This window comes from Pagrus major, chromosome 12, assembly GCF_040436345.1.
Source record: "Pagrus major chromosome 12, Pma_NU_1.0".
In the NCBI taxonomy this organism is placed as follows: domain Eukaryota; kingdom Metazoa; phylum Chordata; class Actinopteri; order Spariformes; family Sparidae; genus Pagrus; species Pagrus major.
This window is the reverse complement of record NC_133226.1, coordinates 20,718,726-20,739,241: the sequence shown is the minus strand read 5'-3', so window position 1 is coordinate 20,739,241 and position 20,516 is coordinate 20,718,726. Positions and strand designations below refer to the sequence as shown.

The 20,516-nt window shown below is 41.8% G+C and overlaps 1 protein-coding gene across 1 annotated transcript in view; it reads left to right on the top strand.

The window, feature by feature from the left end:
* Positions 1 to 5,128: 5,128 nt before the first annotated feature.
* The window catches only part of hcn1 (hyperpolarization activated cyclic nucleotide-gated potassium channel 1), an 82,598-nt gene continuing 67,210 nt past the window's right edge, over positions 5,129 to 20,516 (top strand). The window contains exons 1-2 of the mRNA XM_073478261.1: positions 5,129 to 5,484; positions 14,187 to 14,610. Coding sequence (XP_073334362.1) covers positions 5,129 to 5,484; positions 14,187 to 14,610 — 780 coding nt within the window. The remainder of the gene's footprint in view (positions 5,485 to 14,186; positions 14,611 to 20,516) is intronic.

Sequence of the window (20,516 nt, the reverse complement as noted above, 5' to 3'; positions counted from 1 at the left end):
CTTGTCCCCGTCCAATGCCACAGCCTCATCCCCGAGGTCCATGATACCCTGATAGTCTCAGCTGGAGACGGACCAAAGCTTGCAATCCTGTTACAACACTACCATCTTCCCAGCCCCAATCACGGTTTAATTAAAGTAGTCAGTCATGGGACAACAGTCCAAAGAGGACAAGTGAATTAGTAGTCATGCCTGGCCCAGAAGGTGGAAGATTTGTACTTTTTAATTTGTGTCAGTTATTGAGTTTGGGCTCTCAGATGTTTTAGTGACACTAGAGGTGATTTTCTCAAAAATGTACACTGCAATGGTTATTATAATACCTCTAATATTAGAGATGGTTTATTCCAATAATTTGTAAAAGCCTTTTTGGAAACATTTATTTTTAAGGGCCTTGTAAAAGGCATTAGTTTATAGATAATAAGGCCTTATTGTTTATTACAATAATATTTGTAAGACTGTAAGTGTTAATAATAGCATGACAAACACATTTATTGTACGGTTATAAGAAATTTAAACAAAGTTATAAGAAACTTGTCAACAGTTGTCTTGAGCAGCAGTTGTCTGTGACTCTGTTAATATGCTGCCCCCTATGCTTTTGGAGCTACCTCCAAATTCTGGCCATATAACCTTGACTCAGCTTTTTGTTGCTTAAATAAGTTTAAAACATGCTTTATTGTGTCTTTATTATCAGTCAGCTATGCACTTATATAACAGCTAACCGTGCTTTTTGTAGCTATCGCATCTAAAACAAGAACAATGCCTTACTATGGTTAGTAGATTCTGAAGTCTGAAGTGTTATTGTTTATTTTTGCTGTCGGCATCACTGTAAATGTTGCCTGAAACTACTGCGAGCAGAAAAAACAAAGCCTCTCTAAAGGATAAACTGGCCATACATTGAATGACTTGCAGAAAATGAAAAGGGGCCGGGGGGGCATTGTAACACAATGCTGCCGTCCTGTAGGTGGCTGATGCTATTTGTGGCATAAGCAATGGGGCTGGCAGTTGGGGGGGTATGTAATGCCTGATGTCCAGATGAGGTATTGACTGTAAGCAGAGATGACTGGATGTAATCTTAGAGACACAATGCAATTTCAGCAGGGCCAGTGAGACCATCATGAGAATCGGGAGCACATTTTATCGTGCAGAAAGCAGGATATTTGGTGCACCATTTTCTGGATTTTCTGCTTTATAATATACAGCAGGATTAAATCCCAATGAGATCAGCTCAAACATGATTTAATATACAGAACATTCCAGGTTACAAATCTCAGCACTGAGATCTCATGCATTTTATTTTCTGCAGTTTCCAATACAGATTTGTGTGAAGAAATACAGGGATTCATCTGATTCACTCCTAAAAGAGGAGTTGTCTTGTAGATTCAGATGCACGATGATACTGAGATTTGGCCAAACCTACATGAAGCTTTACCCTACACAAATCCATCTCTTCCTTCCGTGACGCGCGTTCTGCACCCGGTAAATTTATTCTTCTTGTATTTATTCCCTGACACGTGAATGGGCCATCTGGGATTTGCACTTTGTTCAATATCAGTATTACTTTAAGCCATAAATCTTATGCAACATTTCTCCCCCCCCCCCTGTCAGTACCCCTCCCTGCCCCATTAACTGTGTAACTGAAGTTACACAAGCCGTTGTGTAGGGAAAACAGTTGGCATGCCAACTAATCCAACCCAACACAAACCCATCTGAGAGAGAAAAAGCAAAAAAAAAAAAAAAAAAAAAATCAAGGGATGTCTGTTTCAATTATGATAACATTTGGATCATTACATAATAATCCACAAGCAAACATGCAAAATATCTGAGCTAATGTCCTCTCCAGTGATACACACAGCCAGCTGCGGTTTTGTGTGGCCGTGAAAAGACTGAGCGCGTGGGTTCAGCGTGGGTATGCAATGCCACATTGTGGAGAGTCTTACTGAATGGTGTTCGAGAATGTTAATGAAGGTTTTAACTCACAATAAAAACAACACAGGCAAATGTCCGAAACAAAGTCAAAATAGGAGTAGCTACACCTCAATGGATGAATACTCCATTACTTGTTGTAGCGTTGCTTTCAAAATCCTACTCGAGTAAAATTACAGAAGTAACTAGAATGGCAGTCAGCAAGGACAAACAGTCCCCTTTTGCACTTACTCATACATACTAGCCACCTAAACACGCCTGATATGTTTCATGAGGATCCAAGCAGCATCATTCCCTGAGAAACTGACAGCCAGATTACTTTACTGTACGTTAGCCGTAACCTAGCGAGCGACAGCACACATCAAGGACCAACGATGTATTTCATTGTTTAATTTCGACGACATGTTGATACTTTCTGCACACATCAAGTCAGAAAGCTGTTTCAAAGCCTTCACACTGCCAGATAATACATGGAGAGAATGCTAGAGCCTTATTAATTCATTGAGTCTAGAAATAGTAGAAATCAGTTAAAGGGGCACTACGTAGTTTTGAAGAAGAAATTCAAACTCACAACTTTAATGAGGTAATAATACAAACTCAGAAGTATTTATCTTTTCCATAACTGAACAAAAAAAGGTCCCCAGAACACTGTTTGAAGCTAGAAAGGTGGCAGGGTCCGCCACATATAAACAAAGTAAAACAGTATGTGTCATGTTCTGTGATTTCCTTTTTATTTTGAAGTTTTGCCCTCATTTTCAGTTCCTCCTTTTGTTTGTAATCAGCCCTCGTGTGTATATAGTCTGTGTGTTTCTCCTATGTTTCACCTGTGTCTCACCTGAGCCCGTTCCCCCTCCCTTGTCTTCCTGTGTCACCCCGTGGTATGTTTCTCATTTTTTGTTCCTTTTTTTTTGTTTCCCTGAGTTGTACTTTGCTCCTCTTGGTTGAGACTTTGTTTTGGCTTTTGTGTTTCAACTTTGTATTGTGGGGATTTACGCTTCTTGGTTGTTTTTGGATTCTTGGTGTTTGGATTACTCAGTTTTTGTGAGATAAGGTTCGCCTTTCTGTTCTTAATCCTGCCTGCCTCCTTGGTGTTTTTTTTCCATTTGGGTTCTCACAATATTTTTTGCCAAACATAACAGTATGAAATTGCGTTATCCTTTAATGTCAGTTTTTTTATTCAGTCATGAAAAGACAGAGTTTGTTTAGGCATAAAAAATGAAGATATTTCTCTTCTGATTAAAACTTCTTCCTCAAAACTACAAAGTGCACCTTCTTCTACAAAGTGTCGAATGTAAACCCCTCAGATTTCTGTCCTACGTGTGCAATACTTACAATACTCACATGGAGGTGGCAGCACTGGATTTTCAAAAAATCCATCAAATTACTTGAGTTACTGAAACGCAATTCAAGTCCCAAATATATTCAATTTACATAATATAAAACTGGAAATAGGCAGCAAATCGTCATGTTGGAATAGTTTGAGGTATCAGAAACGTATCAACTGCCTAATCGTTTCTTCTCTACAGTTATCTACTTTGCATCCTCTGTTGCTCTCAAATACCACTTCTTCTTCTGCTCTCCCCACACTCAGTAATAAATATTCCTTCTGCATCATTTCACACTGCGGTTTGTTTTCTCAGAGAACTGGTTCACTGTTTTTTAATTTACCTTCCTCTAATTTTATTCTGTCTGAGTCTCATCGATGCAACTTAGCCTGTGAGTGACATCACTGGAGGCAATTTATCAGACTAAAACTACTAAACTACTCAAACTAAATAAACAAACTCTTTGTTTTCATGACTGAATAAACTGAATAAAGAAACTGACCACTACACAGTTTCATACTGTTTTACTTTGTTTATATGTGGCGGACCCTGCCACCTTTCTATCTTCAAACCTCTGCGAACAGCTTGTTTATTCAGCTATGGAGAAAAATAAATATTTCTGAGTTTGTATTATTACCTCCTTAATATTATAAATATTTAAATTCTCAGTTTGAATTTCTTCTCCAAAACTACACAGTGCCCCTTTAGGTAACATTTTGAATCCATCTCTACAGTGTTGTTTGGTATTTTTTTTTACTTTAATCCTCAATTTAAGGATCTTTTATTAACTTCTTTCATACAGGTCGGTGTCTCATGTGCAGGTGGCTGTTTTATCATAATAATGAACCCTATAATTCAATTTCAATATCCGGCCAAGCGCGCAGGGAAAAGCTAATATGTTGATTTAACAAAGTTGGTAGATTAGAGGAGCAGTTTGTCATCCCTAAATTAAAATGTCATAATGCATTCCGCAGACATCGGGCTGCCTAATTAACTCTGGCTTAAAATGCACCATGCAGATGATTTTATTTGGGAGTGATATGATGTACCTGCGATGCATACTGAAGCCCAGAGTACAGTCTCTGCGAAACACTTTGCCTCCTTGCAGCCTGCAGCTATAGACTGTGCGCTCACACTCTTTAAATGTTGGATCCTGTCTGCGACACCTTAAAAAGGTGTGATTTCCACAAGATGTTCAGTTTCTCGTGCGACCAGTGGCTCAAACTACGATCACACCGACGTTACAATCTGTTTCACCGTGTTGTCCTCTATTATCACTCCTCAGTAGGAAGCGAGCCTACCGCCAGGAAGCACACATGCTGTATGAATTGATTTGGTCCATTAACTTCATATATTGTCTGCGCGCCTCTGACGCCGGCATGTGTGGAAGTGATGACAGAGGGGGTGACGGAGGATGAGGATGAGGAGGATGAGGAGGAGGAGGGAGGGAGGGGAGGGTGGACTATCATGAGCCACATTATGTAAATAAGGTGCAGGGGCATGTGCCAGTTAAACCGCAGTGCCGTGCGAAGTGAGACGAGGCTTTGGACGGCAGAAGCCGGGGCCGTCGGTAGATGGCGGTAACCCAAGAAACCTGATCCACCGGGCTCTCGGGCACTCTGTCTCAGTTTGCAGCACTCGCACTGGAGGCAGAGGAGCACGAACAGTTTTGAAGGACATAAAAAAAAACACACACACACACACGCACACACACGAGAGACAAGGAGGAGGAGAGAGAGAGAGAGAGAGAGAGCGAGGAGCGAGAGAGAGCTCACGGCGGGTCCTGTCGAGTTCAGCGAGCCAGCAGCCCTCCCGAGCCGGAGACGGAACGCTTTTGCCGCAAAAGACACACATAAAAAAAAAACGGGAAAACTCGGAACACCATGGAAGACAAGTCGAATTCGTTCTCCAGCAGCAAGGAGGAGAAGGCGGATGGGAATAATGTTTTTCAGAGGCAAGACTCGATACAGAAAAATAACACGGGGAGCCAGAACATGAAGGACCACGGCAACTCCGTGGGCTTCAAGGGGGAGCGGGAAGAGGCCATGGTCGGGTTTGACGATCTGGAGGCGGCGTCCAGGCAACATGGTTTTATGCAGAGGCAATTTGGGGCCATGATGCAGCCCGGAGTCAATAAGTTCTCCTTGCGTATGTTCGGCAGTCAGAAAGCCGTGGAGAAAGAGCAGGAGAGGGTGCAAACGGCCGGATACTGGATCATTCATCCATATAGCGATTTTAGGTAAGGGCTTGGAAAAAAAAAAAAGACACCTGCTCACCCTCCTCTACCTCCCTTTTTTTTTTTCTTTTCACCCACCCCTCCCCGCCACCCGAGGAGGTCTGCAAAGCCATACACTCTCACACATAACGCGCTGTCATCGGCACACGCACAGCACTAATCTTCCTCTCTGTATTTAGGCAATCAGGCTGTCCGCCGGCTCCTGTCACACAGCGCGCCCGGCCACTGTTTCATTGCGGCATTTTATTTGTATTATAATAGAGAGAGAGAGAGAGAGAGAGGGGGGGACGCGTTAAGGCTCCAAAGGTGTATCAGTGAAAACGTCCTTGGAAAAAGGCTGGTGAATGTCATGATTTGCAAACACACTCACGCTCTCACGCACACACACACGCACACACACATACGCGCACCTTTTCTGGTTTGTTAGTCAGCTCCCCTCATTGCGACATATTGGCGACAGTACCTGGACACAACGTGACAATGCCACTGCAGCATCACGGTTGTAAACATTTCATTGTAGGCGGCGGTGTGAGAGGGGCCTGCGTGAGAGAGAGAGAGAGGGAGAAAAAAAATGCACAGAATGCGGTAAAATCACGCATGGGGAGCCGGTTACAGAGAGGATATTGAGTGCTGTGAGTGAGTCAGATGTCAGATGTAGGATGTGCACATTTTGTCAGCAGTGGTTGATGAGTGATGTGTTGGAAATGTGATGGAATGTGTTTTGTGTGAGAGGAGCTGCAGGAGCATCCTCGCCACGCTTCCTTCACTTCATGTGACGTGATCACCCCTAACCCCTTTTTTTCTTTCCTATTCTGTCTTCTCTCACCTGGACACGTGCATTTGTCCCATTAAACCCGCTCCATGACAGGACAAGCCAGTGCAGCAGCAGACAAACAGCTTCTAATTTGTTTCCAGCACATTGCGTTCAAATGGTAAACAAATGAGATCAGGTAGAGAGCCCAGGCGCTGGTTTCCCCACAAGCTGCGTGTTTACAGTTCACCACATCACCAATTAAGCATCTCATCCGGCCCAGTCGCTGCACCAGTGTCCCCTGGCACAGCTTGACGGTGACAATCATGCCCGTCGTTTTTCCATTGAAGCTTCATGTAACGTGCCAGGGCACGTTAGAGCTGTCCATGGTCCTGAAGTCAGAGCAGGCCTGAGTCTGCAGCACTCTGCCTCTCTGCTGCTGCTGCTGCTGATTCAGAGTCTGCTGAGGAACTGCTGCACTTTAAGTTACCTCAGCTGGCCTGTAAGACTGCATATTTTATTCATGCACTATTATTTTTACTTCAACATATCGATTAAATACATCACGATAGCTCTTAGATGCACTTCTTATAAAATAACAACAACAACAACAAACAACAACAAAGATGCAGCCCAGATTGCGTAACAAAGACAGAATACAATAATGGACACACACACACACAAAGAAAAAGAAAAAGAAAAAGAAATGACAGGCTAAAACAAGCAACAATAACAGGTTAAAACCAGCAACAATAACAGCTTTAAACAAGCAACATCAACCGGTTAACACCAGCAACAATTACAGGTTAAAACCAACAATTTACATGTTAAAGCCAGCCACAATAACAGGTTAAAACCAGCAGCAATAACAGGTTAAAACCATCAGCAATAACAGGTTAAAACCATCAGCAATAACAGGTTAAAACCATCAGCAATAACAGGTTAAAACCATCAGCAATAACAGGTTAAAACCAGCAACAATAACAGGTTAAAACCAGCAACAATAACAGGTTAAATCTAGCAGTGATAACAGGTTAAAACGTGCAGCAGTTGCATTGAATTAGAGAATGGCAAGCATATGGACAAATGAAAATAATAATAATAATAATAATAATAATAATGACAATATGACAGTAATACACTAAAAGATTAAAATTGATGCCTTTATTCCACATACGCCAATCATACGTTATATGATTTCACATCACTAGGATTTCCTTCACTCACCCATGCAAAGACACAGGCACATGCCCATATGCACACACAGATGTACAATGATGGTGGGCTAGGATTAGTAGCACAGCACAACAGTCAACGAGCTTAACAATCTCTGAAAACAATTATGTAAGAAGATTGACCCCCACAACCTCTCTACAAAATGGCCAAAGGGCAGGACCGGAACAATTCACTGATATGCATACCTTTTTCTTTTTTTTTTTTTTTTTAAACAGTTATGAATTATTAATCCAGCAATTAATTAGTTGTCTGAAGTGAAACTGGCTGTAGTTGTAATCTACAATATGATGAATAAGTCAAAATAAAAGAGCTCCCTTTCTTTTATTGACTTTTTACAGCATGTTGATATATATTCTTAAGGAGATATAGGAAAAGACAGTACCATTTATGTCAACACAGTTTGACGTTGCGTTTAAATACATGACCAGTGTCTTCCGTAAAGCTGTGCCAGTGTTTTCATCTCTCCTCTCGCACAGTCTCTGCGTTGTTAAAAAACAACTGTAGCAGCAGCAGCCTCAGAGATACTGTGGACCTATTCTCATTTAATGTACACTATTTCATTTCATTTTCATTTATGATGTTTTGCACAGCTGGTGCTTTCAAACAGGAAAGTTAATCCTGTCTTTGCATTTTACTTTGGTCGCAGTCAGTTTAAAAAAAAAAAAACATGCTTGTGACATCTTGCATGTGGCTTTGACTTACAACTGTACATTTAGCTGGATATGAATCATTTATTTGGTCCATATTACCCAGACCTACTACACTTTTCACTGTAGTACTCATGCAGTATGTATTTTTTTGGAGCATATACACATCAAAATATGTAGAATAAGAGACAGACTGGGCCATCAGTGGAGATTTTGTGATTTATGCTTTGTTCCAGTCAATGTCGGAGGTCAGAATTTCCGACATCGCCAAAAGTTGGCAAAAAACTTGGTACCAAAAATGATGCCTCTTTGGCAAGTGTACACATGAGTGAACCCTCAGCAGAAATAACGGAGGAAAAACGACATATGAGGTAACAGACGCCATTATACATTTCATTTTATGTCACTTTTATACTAACATATCTTAATATTCCATTTATGAGTCTAATAGAAATACTGTCGTCTACAAAAACATCCTGCCTCCTCCCCATGGGCGAGCCCATTGATGGGTGACGTCAGGTAACTGCTCCATCATCAAGTCGAGTTTACATGTAGGCTTTGAGGGGCGTTCCATTGTGCTTTTTCTCGGGGGAGGTCCGAGTTGTCTCTGCTGAAGGAGAGTGTCTTTTTTATTTTTTGTTGTATTAGAAAATGTTTCACTAGCTCAGGCCCCTTAAGGTTCCTTCCTTGTGACATTTTACAAAGGGCTGTTTTTCATAGGAAGTCTCTGTCCTCCAGCCAGTTTAAAGACACAACCCCTCTATGTCAGTGAGATTGCCTCCTGGCTCGAAAGTGGCACAGTGCTGCGAGGTTATAGTGCTACAGCTACCTGCTGTGCTGGTGCATAAATGATGGAGGTGCAAGGGTGCACTTTTCTACTGTAGCTCAGAAGTTAATCTTTGTTCTCTATGTCGGGCTTCACAACATAATTATTTGGTTTATTTGTTTTTTACGGGAGCAACCTTTCATCATCATATCATTACATTAATATTAAACATTTACCATCCCCTTATTCCTTTGTATGCTTTGGCAGAATCCACAAAACAAAAAACACTGTATGGGCTTTTAATGAAAAGTCTTACGTAAGTACAGTCCATGAATGACACCACCATTCACGCGGGGCTTTATTTCTCTTTGTGGGAGTGTTTGAAACTCAATATCCGACATATTCTTTGTACACAGTGGCTGCTTAAAGATTAATGGCAGGTTAGTAATATTCATTATTCATAGATTTTTAGAGAGGCCTCATGCACGGCCTCATACACCTCTGGTTATGCTAAGGAGAGGCCTTTGTCGTGGTCTAAAAGACTCTCAGTGATGTTTTCTTTCAGAGTCTGTTAAAGAGAGGGCGTCTGTTTGGTCAAGACGGATGGGTGACACATATGATCGTAGTTAAAATGCCACACTGCTGGTCTTGCTCACTATAATTATTCTCGCCATTTAAACATGCTACCTAGGATGTATTGTGCAGGAAACTAGGGGCAATTTCTTTCCTGGCAGTCTCTCAAGGTCACCGAAAATCACATGTTTTAATTCCTCAATTTTAGGGTTCGGATGTTTAAAAGGCCAAATTTAATAATGCTACTTCACTACCCCTAGAAGAACTACTGCTATGTAAGGATTTAAAGGCGCATTACAGTATTTTAAACCTGGGCCTTTATACTTTATACTCACCAAAAGTTTCAGAATCAGTCCAGTTGATGGCCTCAGTTAGCATCCGCGACTCGGCTGCCATGTAATCCTTTGTGGGCAACGCCGACTGTCAAAGTTACGTCCACTAAAAGTGCTTATTTTTGCCACTGACAGGCTGAGGTTGTTATTCTAAGTGTCTGACAACATATTGGAAATGATTCCTGCTGAGATAGACCTTTATGTTAAATAATAAGCTCTGTTTGTAAGTCTCACTCAAGGAGAAGTCTTGCCATGAAATCTCGTGAAAAGTAGCGTTGATGGTCATAGTTGCCCCAAAGGATTACATTGCAGCTGTCGCAGCCATGTTGCAGCTGCAAGCTGAAGCGATCTACTGGACCGATTCTAAAACATTTGGTAGCCAGGAATCATTTACACACCAAAACATGTAAATATAGGACCCAGTCTTAAATACTGGACTTTCCCTTTATGGATGGAGTACACCTGTTTCAAACAAAGAGACAGACCTACAAAGAACGATGTTACCTCCCTCTATGTGATCTGCAGTCCATATTTTCCTCACTGTATGCATCAGTGCAGTATGTGACCTCTTGCAGGGTGTACTCGTTACACTGCAGATTGGATCGGGGCTGTGCTGAGTAAGATTGTGCGGGGTTCCCTCTGTTGCTTGGCAGGAGAGGTCTGGCATTGATTATGATGGAGCACTTGTTGTAGGGAGGAAACCTACAAGACAAAATGAGCCGGCTTGATTTGGAGCAGGATCTTTTCGATAACGATTCGTCTGCCCAGGCGGGAGATGGTTCTCTGATCTTTGAGCTACAGCATTGATCATCGGTGCTTCACGGGTTTTCTGTTTTTGGGAGGTTCTAGAGCAGCTTTCTGCTCCTGTTCTAGACAGGTGACTAAAAGCATTGCTGTAGTTACGGCTGATTTCACTGCTCTCAGCTACTGGTTTAACTGGGGCTGGGTGCATTCTCAGAGTGGGAGCATCGAAGCAAGAGCTTAACACAGTGGTGCAGCGAGAGATGGGTGCGGTTGTTGGAGATGGCTGCAATGGCACACTTTGTGGCTGGCTCTTTAAAAATAAAAGGGGACAACTGCCTTCAAATGAGCAATGTCACTTCATCTGAAATGCTCCTTGTTTTTCTGGGATTTAGCTTAGTAAACAACGTCTTTTTAATGTTTTGTGGTTTTGTGTTTTATAATTTCTAATTCTAGGAGTGAAACAATGTTTTATTCATTAGATGAGTGGGTGTCTTTGAGGTCGTGCACAGTATAAATACCACCTACCCGAGTCAAGAGAGAAGTCGAAATATGTGGGCACACTGTGGGCTTTTGATTATGTTAATATGTGTGGAAGACATCCAACCTTTCTGTGACTTAAAACTCAGCAACTTAACAGATACTGATAATGAGTGGGAAAGGGATGTATTTTTCCTGATTCAACCCTCATTGTTGTATTTTTATGACTTTTTCTCTCAGCTTTCTTATCAATTGAATATTGTTTGCAATACTGTGTTGTTTTCAATGATAAAGTAGTACTTTTTCCATAATCTCCTATAAAATGAAATGTATTTCCAGTCATGAACTTCCAGTCTTTTCTATTTTCTTTCTACTAATATGGCTCTCTTTTTACACCACTGACTAATTAAGCTATATAAAGTAATTTATATTTTCTACAAATTAAAAAGATCTAAGAAATAGCTCCATAATCATGGTTTCCTTACCTTTGTCCTTGTTCCCCTCAGATATGAATGACTCTTTTCAGTGTATCTTGTTATGAAGCATTTTAAAAGATGAATCATAGCAGATGTCTTCACTGTAGCCTCTTATGAAACATTTAAATACAAACAACAAAAGGAATAAGTCGTGACACACACACACACACATACAGTATACACATTATTACAAAGGCTGACGATAGTATGCGTGTTTTCAAAATCAAATCTGCAGTTTTGCTCCTAATTTTTGCACAAACATGTTGTTAAAACTGTAAAACGTCATGTTGTGTGCTTTGGTGTGGCACTCAAATTGTTAAGTCAAGGCTCCCCACGTGAAGAGTCCACTCTTAAGGCCCCAATACAACACCTACTGGTGTAAAAATACCCATGGTAGGTATAATGAACCACCTAGATGACCGCTGTTTAGTTGAAGTGAAGACAATTATCGGACACATGATCTGTGGATATTTATAAAGCCAAGGCCCCATCTTAATTCATTCACACAGATCCATTACCGGCTGGCCAGTCTGCCAGCGAGACAGGCAGCCAGCCAGCCAACCAGCCAGCCAGTCCATTTCCATCGACAGCAATGGACGGGCAACAAGACAGAGCAGAGGCAGGCAGTCAGTCAGTCAGTCAGTCAGGCAGGCAGCAGGGATGGCGTCAGTGGAGAGTTTTTAGCACAAGAGATAGGATTCCTGAAAGCATCTATTTTCATTCATGGTTGCTCGGCCTTTATCGAAGCCCAGGACGCTTCGTGAAAAGAGCAGGGTGCTGATGAATCACTCCTGGCTCTGTTCATCACAAGACAGAGGGCAGGGACATTAACACAGCCAGGATGGATGAGAGGGTCTCATTCTAACAGGGCCCTGAATACATCCAGTAAGCGCTAGCAGCACATTTCGTGATGTCCTTGAATCATAGTTCACTTCTTCTGCCCTGACTTGCATCCAAACGGTTCTCCCTCTCAGTTCAGCTTGCAATTGAACCATTTTAGTGTGAAATGCCGTTTTACCGCCGCTGTTACCTTTTGGAAGCATTAATTACCTAAATCTCGATGCAGTGTCGCCTTGAAAACATCAACAACAAAGATGTGCTTGCTGTGTATGCAATAATTGGTTTCTCCTCCACTGACTGAAATCCTGTAGGCCATGACTTCTGGCATTTTCAGTGGTGTAACTAAAAAAACAGACTATAATAATGTGATGTTTATTGCAACCTCGACAGTATCTGTTGCCTTCCCTTCGACACACAGCTTGCTCGCTCACCAGAGCTGCTCCAATCTCTGTGGCACAGTAGTTTTAGTGCTGATAGGCTATTACTTGTGACTCGTAACCAATCAGATGTTGCTTGGGGAAGACATTTGAATACTGATTTGACGTTGATTACCATCGCAACAGAAGAAGCTTTTAGGTATCTGGGTCAGCCCTAGCTGGTAGTAGAACTTCCCCAGCAGGAAATAAGTCTGATGGAAATAATAACAACCTCCTTTTTTACTCCCAACTCGTCAGATGTGGCAGCTTGGTCAGTGGCCATAAGCTTCAACCTATGATGCTACCTACCTGTCTAGCATCAGTTTTGGACGTGAATGGCTCAGCGGTCAAGTTAGCAATAATACATATGCAACATAGTTGCATGTTATGACTTTTGGACTGTTACTAATGTTCTGAAATGGTTTCTTTAGGTTTAGGCACCAAAACTACTTGGTGAGGTTTAGAAAAAGATCATGATTTGGGTTAAAATAACTGCGTTCAGTGCAACACTTTCTGTATGTTGTCAATGGAGTGTTGGGGATGAGTTCAGGAGTCTCACGGCCTTGGGAATGAAGCCGTTCTGTAGTCTGGTGGTACGGCAGCAGATACTTCTGCATCTTTTGCCAGATGGCAGCAGGGTGGAAAGTCCTGTGTATGACCCAGCTAACCAATCCTGACCACCACACCTTTTTCACTCTTTATGCTACTGTAGTAGAGGGGAGCTAAAGGAAGTGGTGACTACAGAAGCGTCGGCTGACCAGGCTGCTGTACTGGAAGCATTGGGAATGAGAATGGGCTGAATAACAACCATGACATTGTTGATTAGCCATGTTAGCTGCATGACTCTAGTTCTGGACTAAAACATCTCAGCAGTTATTTGATAAACTTGTCATTCATGGTCCCCAGAGAATGAATCTTGCTGTCATTTGTGACCCCCTGACTTTCCCTTACATTTCATTTAAGTTTGTAGTTGTGAGTGAAATGTCTCAATGGATTGTCATGAAATTTTGGTTCAGACATTCATACTCCCCTCAGGATGAACCACATTGACTCTGATGAGCCTCTGACTTTTTATCTAGTGCTATCATCAGGCCCATTACTTTGGTTTATGTCATTTCCATCAGCCTCAGCTGTTCTTTCTGCTTAGTGCTCATTAGCAAATGTACATGTACAACAAATGGACATATTTCATATTTACCTGCTACCTTGCAGAGCTGCCGTAGACTCTTTATTTTCTCTCACTTTAATGCTTTCTAGCCTCACTTTTAGCCGTACAGGCTTAATGATGGATTTTGATGAAAGCTGTGTACTCCCAGGCAACGTCCTGGAAGTGCATTCAAATTCTTTGTAATGTAAATACACTGACAGCCACGTATGTGAATCTGTGATCATCTTCTACAGCATATTTCCTCCCTTGCATTACTGATTCATGTGTGTCACCCTGCAGGTTCTACTGGGACTTGATAATGCTCATCATGATGATGGGGAATCTAATCATCATTCCTGTGGGAATAACCTTCTTCTCAGAGCAGACTACCACCACCTGGCTGGTCTTCAATGTGGCCTCGGACACCATCTTCCTGGTGGACCTGGTCATGAACTTCAGGACGGGGATCGTCAACGAGGAGAGCTCCGAAATCATCCTCGACCCCAAGGTCATCAAGATGAATTACCTGAAGAGCTGGTTCGTTGTGGACTTCCTCTCCTCCATTCCAGTGGATTATATCTTTTTAATAGTGGAGAAAGGCTTTGACTCGGAGGTATATAAAACAGCCCGCGCCCTGCGAATCGTCCGCTTCACCAAGATCCTCAGTCTTCTGCGTCTGTTGAGACTGTCCCGACTCATCAGATACATACATCAGTGGGAGGAGGTGCGTATATGTGTGTCTGTGTGTATTCCTGGTGTTGATGTGAAGGCAGAGAGCAGGGCAATAATGCGGAGTAATGCGGGGATTTATGGTTGTTTATATTTCGTGGTGGTTCTCTGGCTGGGTGGTTTTCCCCGGCTGCACGGCAACAACCTTGAAAGGTTAATGCACAGATGTAATTGTGCACGTGTACGACTAATAGGTGCTGTCAATCACCACTGGTCAGAAGGCTTATCTGTGGATAACAAGTGGTAGTGTCAGTCTCAGCTCATTGATGGGTGAAATTAATTCAAAATCAGGAATTAAAAGGAATTGCTTTCATTTTTTCAGACAAAATGCTTTATTTCTAACCATAAAGTGGATTTATGCGGATTAAAGGCATAATGTAAAGTAATCAAGTATATTATCAACAGTGTTACACTGAGGTAATATACATTACAGGCTAAATGAACTCCTCTCTTAATGTTCTGTTGGTATGGTTGTTCTAGATTCCTCTGGTGGATTTTGTGTGAACATCCACAAGGTTAAACCCCACTGGACATAACCGAGAGTGATACATTATTACCTTCCACTGAGTCCTTGCACTCCCTGACTCAGACTATTTAACCAAGCCGTATTCTTCTCTTTCTCCCTGGTAACGATTTCATTACACACTGACTGATGGAAAGATTGCTCCTCTCCATATCGTGACTGAACGGCTCCAGCAGACGCCGGGTACATTTTAGACATCATGTCCAAAGCACCGAGGTTACGTTTGATTTGAAATGCAGCGCAGATGAAAGTGTAAATGGTTGACCGTAACACCACCTCCTCCCAGACGTCCTTGCCCCGCAGCTCCCTGTCCGCCCCTTATTGTCTGATTTCCCTGCTGTTGTTATCACTGCTGTTATCCATGCTGTTTGTTACACCGGTTGAAGCAAATTGTGCTGCTGTCAGGTCTCAACACGAGCTTCCATTCTGTATACTGTATGGACCAGCGAGATATCAGAAACAAAGGAAGTGCAAAATAGATAATTGACTGTATAACAAGGCATCTGGCAAACCAAATATCATCGACCTGTAAATATAAGCTAAATATAACTAGCTATAGTCCTGAACATCCACCCAGAACTTAAGTGTAGACGGCAAAATCGTGCAGCGTATCCAATTCCAAGCCACGCCACGGATCAGTGAACATTTACGGAGCAGGGAAAGATCATCTTTGTGCTCAACTACCAATGAGGCAGCAGACTTTTATAGTGTTTATGGCAGCTTATATTTTTCCGTCAGTGTGTGTTTTAAACTGTGTTCTTCCACCCTCGCTGCATAATGTGGCATTTGGAAAACAAAAGCATTATTCACGCTTCAGCAAAGCATTATTCAAGCTTTTCCAAAATGTGGTCTTTACTGTAGGATACACACGCCATAACGTCACAGACCATATTCTGAAAAGTGAGCACCATATGGATCGCAGTTGCCTGGTGTTATTATCTTGGCATGCACACTGTGTAGGAAGTTGATTATGCATTTGAGATAGGGGCGGTGCTGTGTAAGATATAGCCGGTTAGTTTGCAGGGCTGCACGCAGTGGGAGGATGAGATGGTATGGGCCAGGTTAGAAACACGGATAGACGGTGCCGCAAGGTTAATGAAAATCTGCAGTGTGCATGCAGGGAGGCAGGCAGTGCAGTATACAGAGATGTGTCATAATGCTCAGATACAACAGCCCTGCGGTCCCAGTTTGTGTCTCTCATGCTCAAGTCGTTCCTCTTTGTCTCCATTCGGGTTTTTCTGCTTATCAAACTCTGCTTGTTTCCTCCCCTCACATGCTCCTCTCTCACGGTATGTCATCCTCGCTCGCTGTCTTTCTCTAAAACGTTGTTGTGTTTAACCTCAGCACGCTTAGAAATTACAGTAGAGAAACTGATTGCAGTTATTTTGGTGTGAGCACATTAAAAAGACACACTGAATAATAGGACAACAGCGAATCAGACACATCCACAGGAGACGTGAGGGGAAAGAAAAGGCACTCGGTGGAAAAATTCCAAGCTGTCGTAACATGTTAGGTGTAGGATGCAGGATTAGCGCTTTAATGGAGGGACAAACGCAGTCTCCTGCCATCATAATGAGTTTCAAGCAGTGAACCATCGTTACATCAGCTTCGGGATGGACTCAGTTAGTTATGCAGACAGTGGGTTTTGACAATAAATCATCTTGCAGCCTGCATGTCCGTCACTCCTTCATCTGTCGTGTGCTCCCTGCCCCCCTCTTCACTTTGTCACCATCTCTTCTCTCCATCTGCGAAGCAAAGAGGGCCGTTATTTCATCAGCGCAGGCTGGACACTCAGAACTGGGCTAAGTCAGATTTGTTGTCTCGCCAAAACACTCTCGAATAGAGCTATTCCTCTATATTTTTCATAGATCTTAATCTCTGCACCCATCAAAGGTCTGAAGCTGCATCTGGAGACTCCTACAAGCTTCATTTTTACCTCACAGGAGCAGAATATTCCTGCTTAGCATGACAAATATTGGATATATAAATGACACTTCTATTTAGTGTCTCAACTTTCTCATTACAATAGTTGATTGTTGAGACTCATTCCCAACTCGTCACATACTGACGCTTTGGGTTGGTAGCCAGCCAGACCTGCTGATCCAAAGCGTCAGTATTTGATGAGTTGGGAATGAGACTCAACAATCAACTATCTTACAAATTGGGCTCATGCCAAATTGGGCTGCAAATAATGATTATTTTTGTCATCGATCAAACAAAGTCTAGTCTATGAATTGTCCAAAAATTGTGAAAAATGCTCATCACAATGTCTGAGAGCTCAAAACGACACCTTCAGTTTGCTTCTTTTTTCCAACCAAGAGTCCAAAACCCAAAGACTCTTCATTTACTATCATACATGACAAAGAAAAGCAGCATATTCAAGCACTAAAGAAGCTGGAACCAGAACATCTTTGCTTGAAAATATGTAAGAATTTCCGTTGAAAACATTAAAGAATGAGCGAAAATTATCAACAGAATGAGAAGGAATAACATTTGTGACGTTTATGTATTGTGTTGCAATATATCTACTGTAGTTAGCATGCTTACCATCCAAAGCTCCTCTGCTAGCAGGGTAAACACTGACTGCGGCAAACTCGCAGTCAAGACCACTAGCTGCACCGCTAACTGAGCTAACTAGCTGACAGCAGCTACAGTTTGCAAGCGGTTAGCGGTTACCCTGCTGATATGCTGCCCACTATTTGTTTTTAGTATGAATTTGTTGCAGCTCTTGTGCCAAAACAAGAACTTCTTACTGGTAAGAGGCCGCTGGATATTGTGGTCTGAGTAAAACAGCGTCATCAGTGCCCACGTTGGAACCGATGCATCTTATTTAAGCAACTCACTTGATTGTCACTCATTAGAGAGGAGTAGTGGATGACTCCATCTGGCTTGTGCCAATTAGGGAGGAAAAATAATGATTGCAAAAAGGAATATATATATTTAATGAAGTACACATCCTCAGTGAGATGGAATTTGTGATTTCTGGTTTTCTCGACTCTTACGTGGTGCCACTTGTATTCGTATCAGTATGCACGGTTCTCTGTGTGCTTGTTCAGTCATTCATTCATTTGTTTGCTAACACATAATTATAGCAATGTGGAGTGCTTAGGGAAATTGCAGTGTACAGTGTGAAGGTCACGCAGAGCGGCAAATATGCTGTGCACTCAAACGAAACCACAGTTTGAACAGGCACTGACGACCGAATGCGCTGTTTACACATCTGGAAGTAACTCAGAAGTTTTCCTTATATTCTTGTTTTCATGTAAACACTCAAGTGAAACATCTTAAGTGATTTCAAATGACACAGCATGTTTTGCTGTGTAGTATGTAGACCGGGTAAGCTGCACACTACATGGAGCATACATGAAGTGTTTCAGGCACTTTGCTTGTGCACAAGAAAGGGCAACAAGAAATGTAGATTAAGTCACATCTTCTGCCGAGGGTGGTGTTCTTTCAAGGGGCATGCTGTCTTGCCTCCGTGTGATGATCTTAAGCATTTTGGTCATTTTCAGAACAGAACGGTTTTAACAGCTGCATTTACTGTTTTGACTCAACTGGAAAATGTTATTAAATAATAATGTGGCTTATTCCCCGACAAAAGTTCAAATTTCCCGGTGGATATGTACAGTATGTTGCATAAAAACCTGAAACTGGCTCAATATTTTCCATTCAGAGAGCACTGAAGCAAATCCCCTGGTCATAGGTTCCTAACAATCACCTATAGTGGCCCACAGGGGAATCATATTTAATGACTCAGTATTTAATAATTCAATGAAATAATGAGAACAGTTATCGGGGGCATTTTATGCCCTTTCATCTTTAATTTCACAGGAATTTTTAGATCTTTCAAGGGCATATTTGCCCCCTGCTCCTACTCATTTCTAACCCTGCTTCCTTTACAGTATGTTTTCCTTATTATTTCATATCCTCTCAGATACAGAGCTAATTATCCCGATGACCTTACAGTCACCACAGACACTTTTTTTCTCCAACTTCTGCTGCTACCTTTGGATTTGCGCTAATGTTGGAGAGCTCTTCATGATCTGTGTCACCAGGAGCAGATTCAGATACCCCACCATCCACTGTTGATTTTGGTTCATTGTGTTTAATGAAAAATGCAAAAGCAGTCTAAGGGGATAACATTTTTAAACTGCTGTAGAGAATCCCCACAGCTCCCAGTGCCACATCTGGCTCATCGCAGCCACCAGGCCTCCTGCCAGATCCCAGCTCAAGCATAAGGGCTCAGGTTGGGCTTGTGGCAGCATACCAGCCCCCAGGGGTGGCTGTACCCTTTCTGGAGCCCCGGGCAGAATTTGTGTGTCAGTAACAAACCTGATCTTTACAGCTCTGCATATTTGTTTTATAACTTTATGTTTCACTGCAATTAATGGCACTTATCATTATTGAGAATTAGGAATCATATTTAAACCTGTATGCACTGAAAATCCAAATATCTGCCACTGTTTTTTTGTCCATTTGTATATAGTGCAATATATGGGCTGTGCACTCCAATTAAGTCTAAATGTTTTGTTAAGTTTAATATCTATTTTTAACAGGCAAACATAAAACCATGAACTTGGACAAATTATAGACAATTAAATGAATAAGATCAATACAAAGATATATATAAAAAAGTAGAAATAGGAACAAGAACTTGTATAAATAAAGATATCATAATAATATATAATATCTACTAGTCTTTTGGGAGAAACAGTTGAAATATGGTAATGCATTTTTATTCATAAACTGGTACTGAGGGAGATTTTGACATTTACCTGTCAAACTGTTCTGCTTCAGGCAGCTGAGGCCTTTTTTACACCTTCAATTTGAACGATTTGTGTGTCCATGTGTGTTAAAGAGGCTCTGACTGCAGACTCAACCATAACCACCAATACACGTCTATGTTTTAAGCATTTTGACACATTTTCTCTCCGACTTAGGTTGTCTTCGCTTCTTTAGTTAACGTACATCGTTGTGTATCACAGTACACGTTGCCTGGTCGTGTTGCAGAGTCAACTGTATTTTGATACCGTGGTAACACATTGTCACACACAGTGAGTTACACAATGATATCCACCCTCTACTGTCAGTATACATAAACTACAGTAGCAGGACTGGATACTGTTACCAGTTTCTCCTGCAGTGCTACTTACTGTAGCTACTTAACTCTCAGTATTTATTCTTATTCTCAGCCCTGAAAGTGATGATAAAAACATACAGTATGTTTCCCAAGTGATGCACTTTCTTCACTGCAGTTTCTAGTCATCAAGGGTGCCCCTGATGATGAAACTGTGTCATCATCTCATGTCATTGTGTCATCGCCACAGTTGAGTTTTTTTTTGCATAAATACGCCCTGAGGTGTCATCCCTCAGATGCA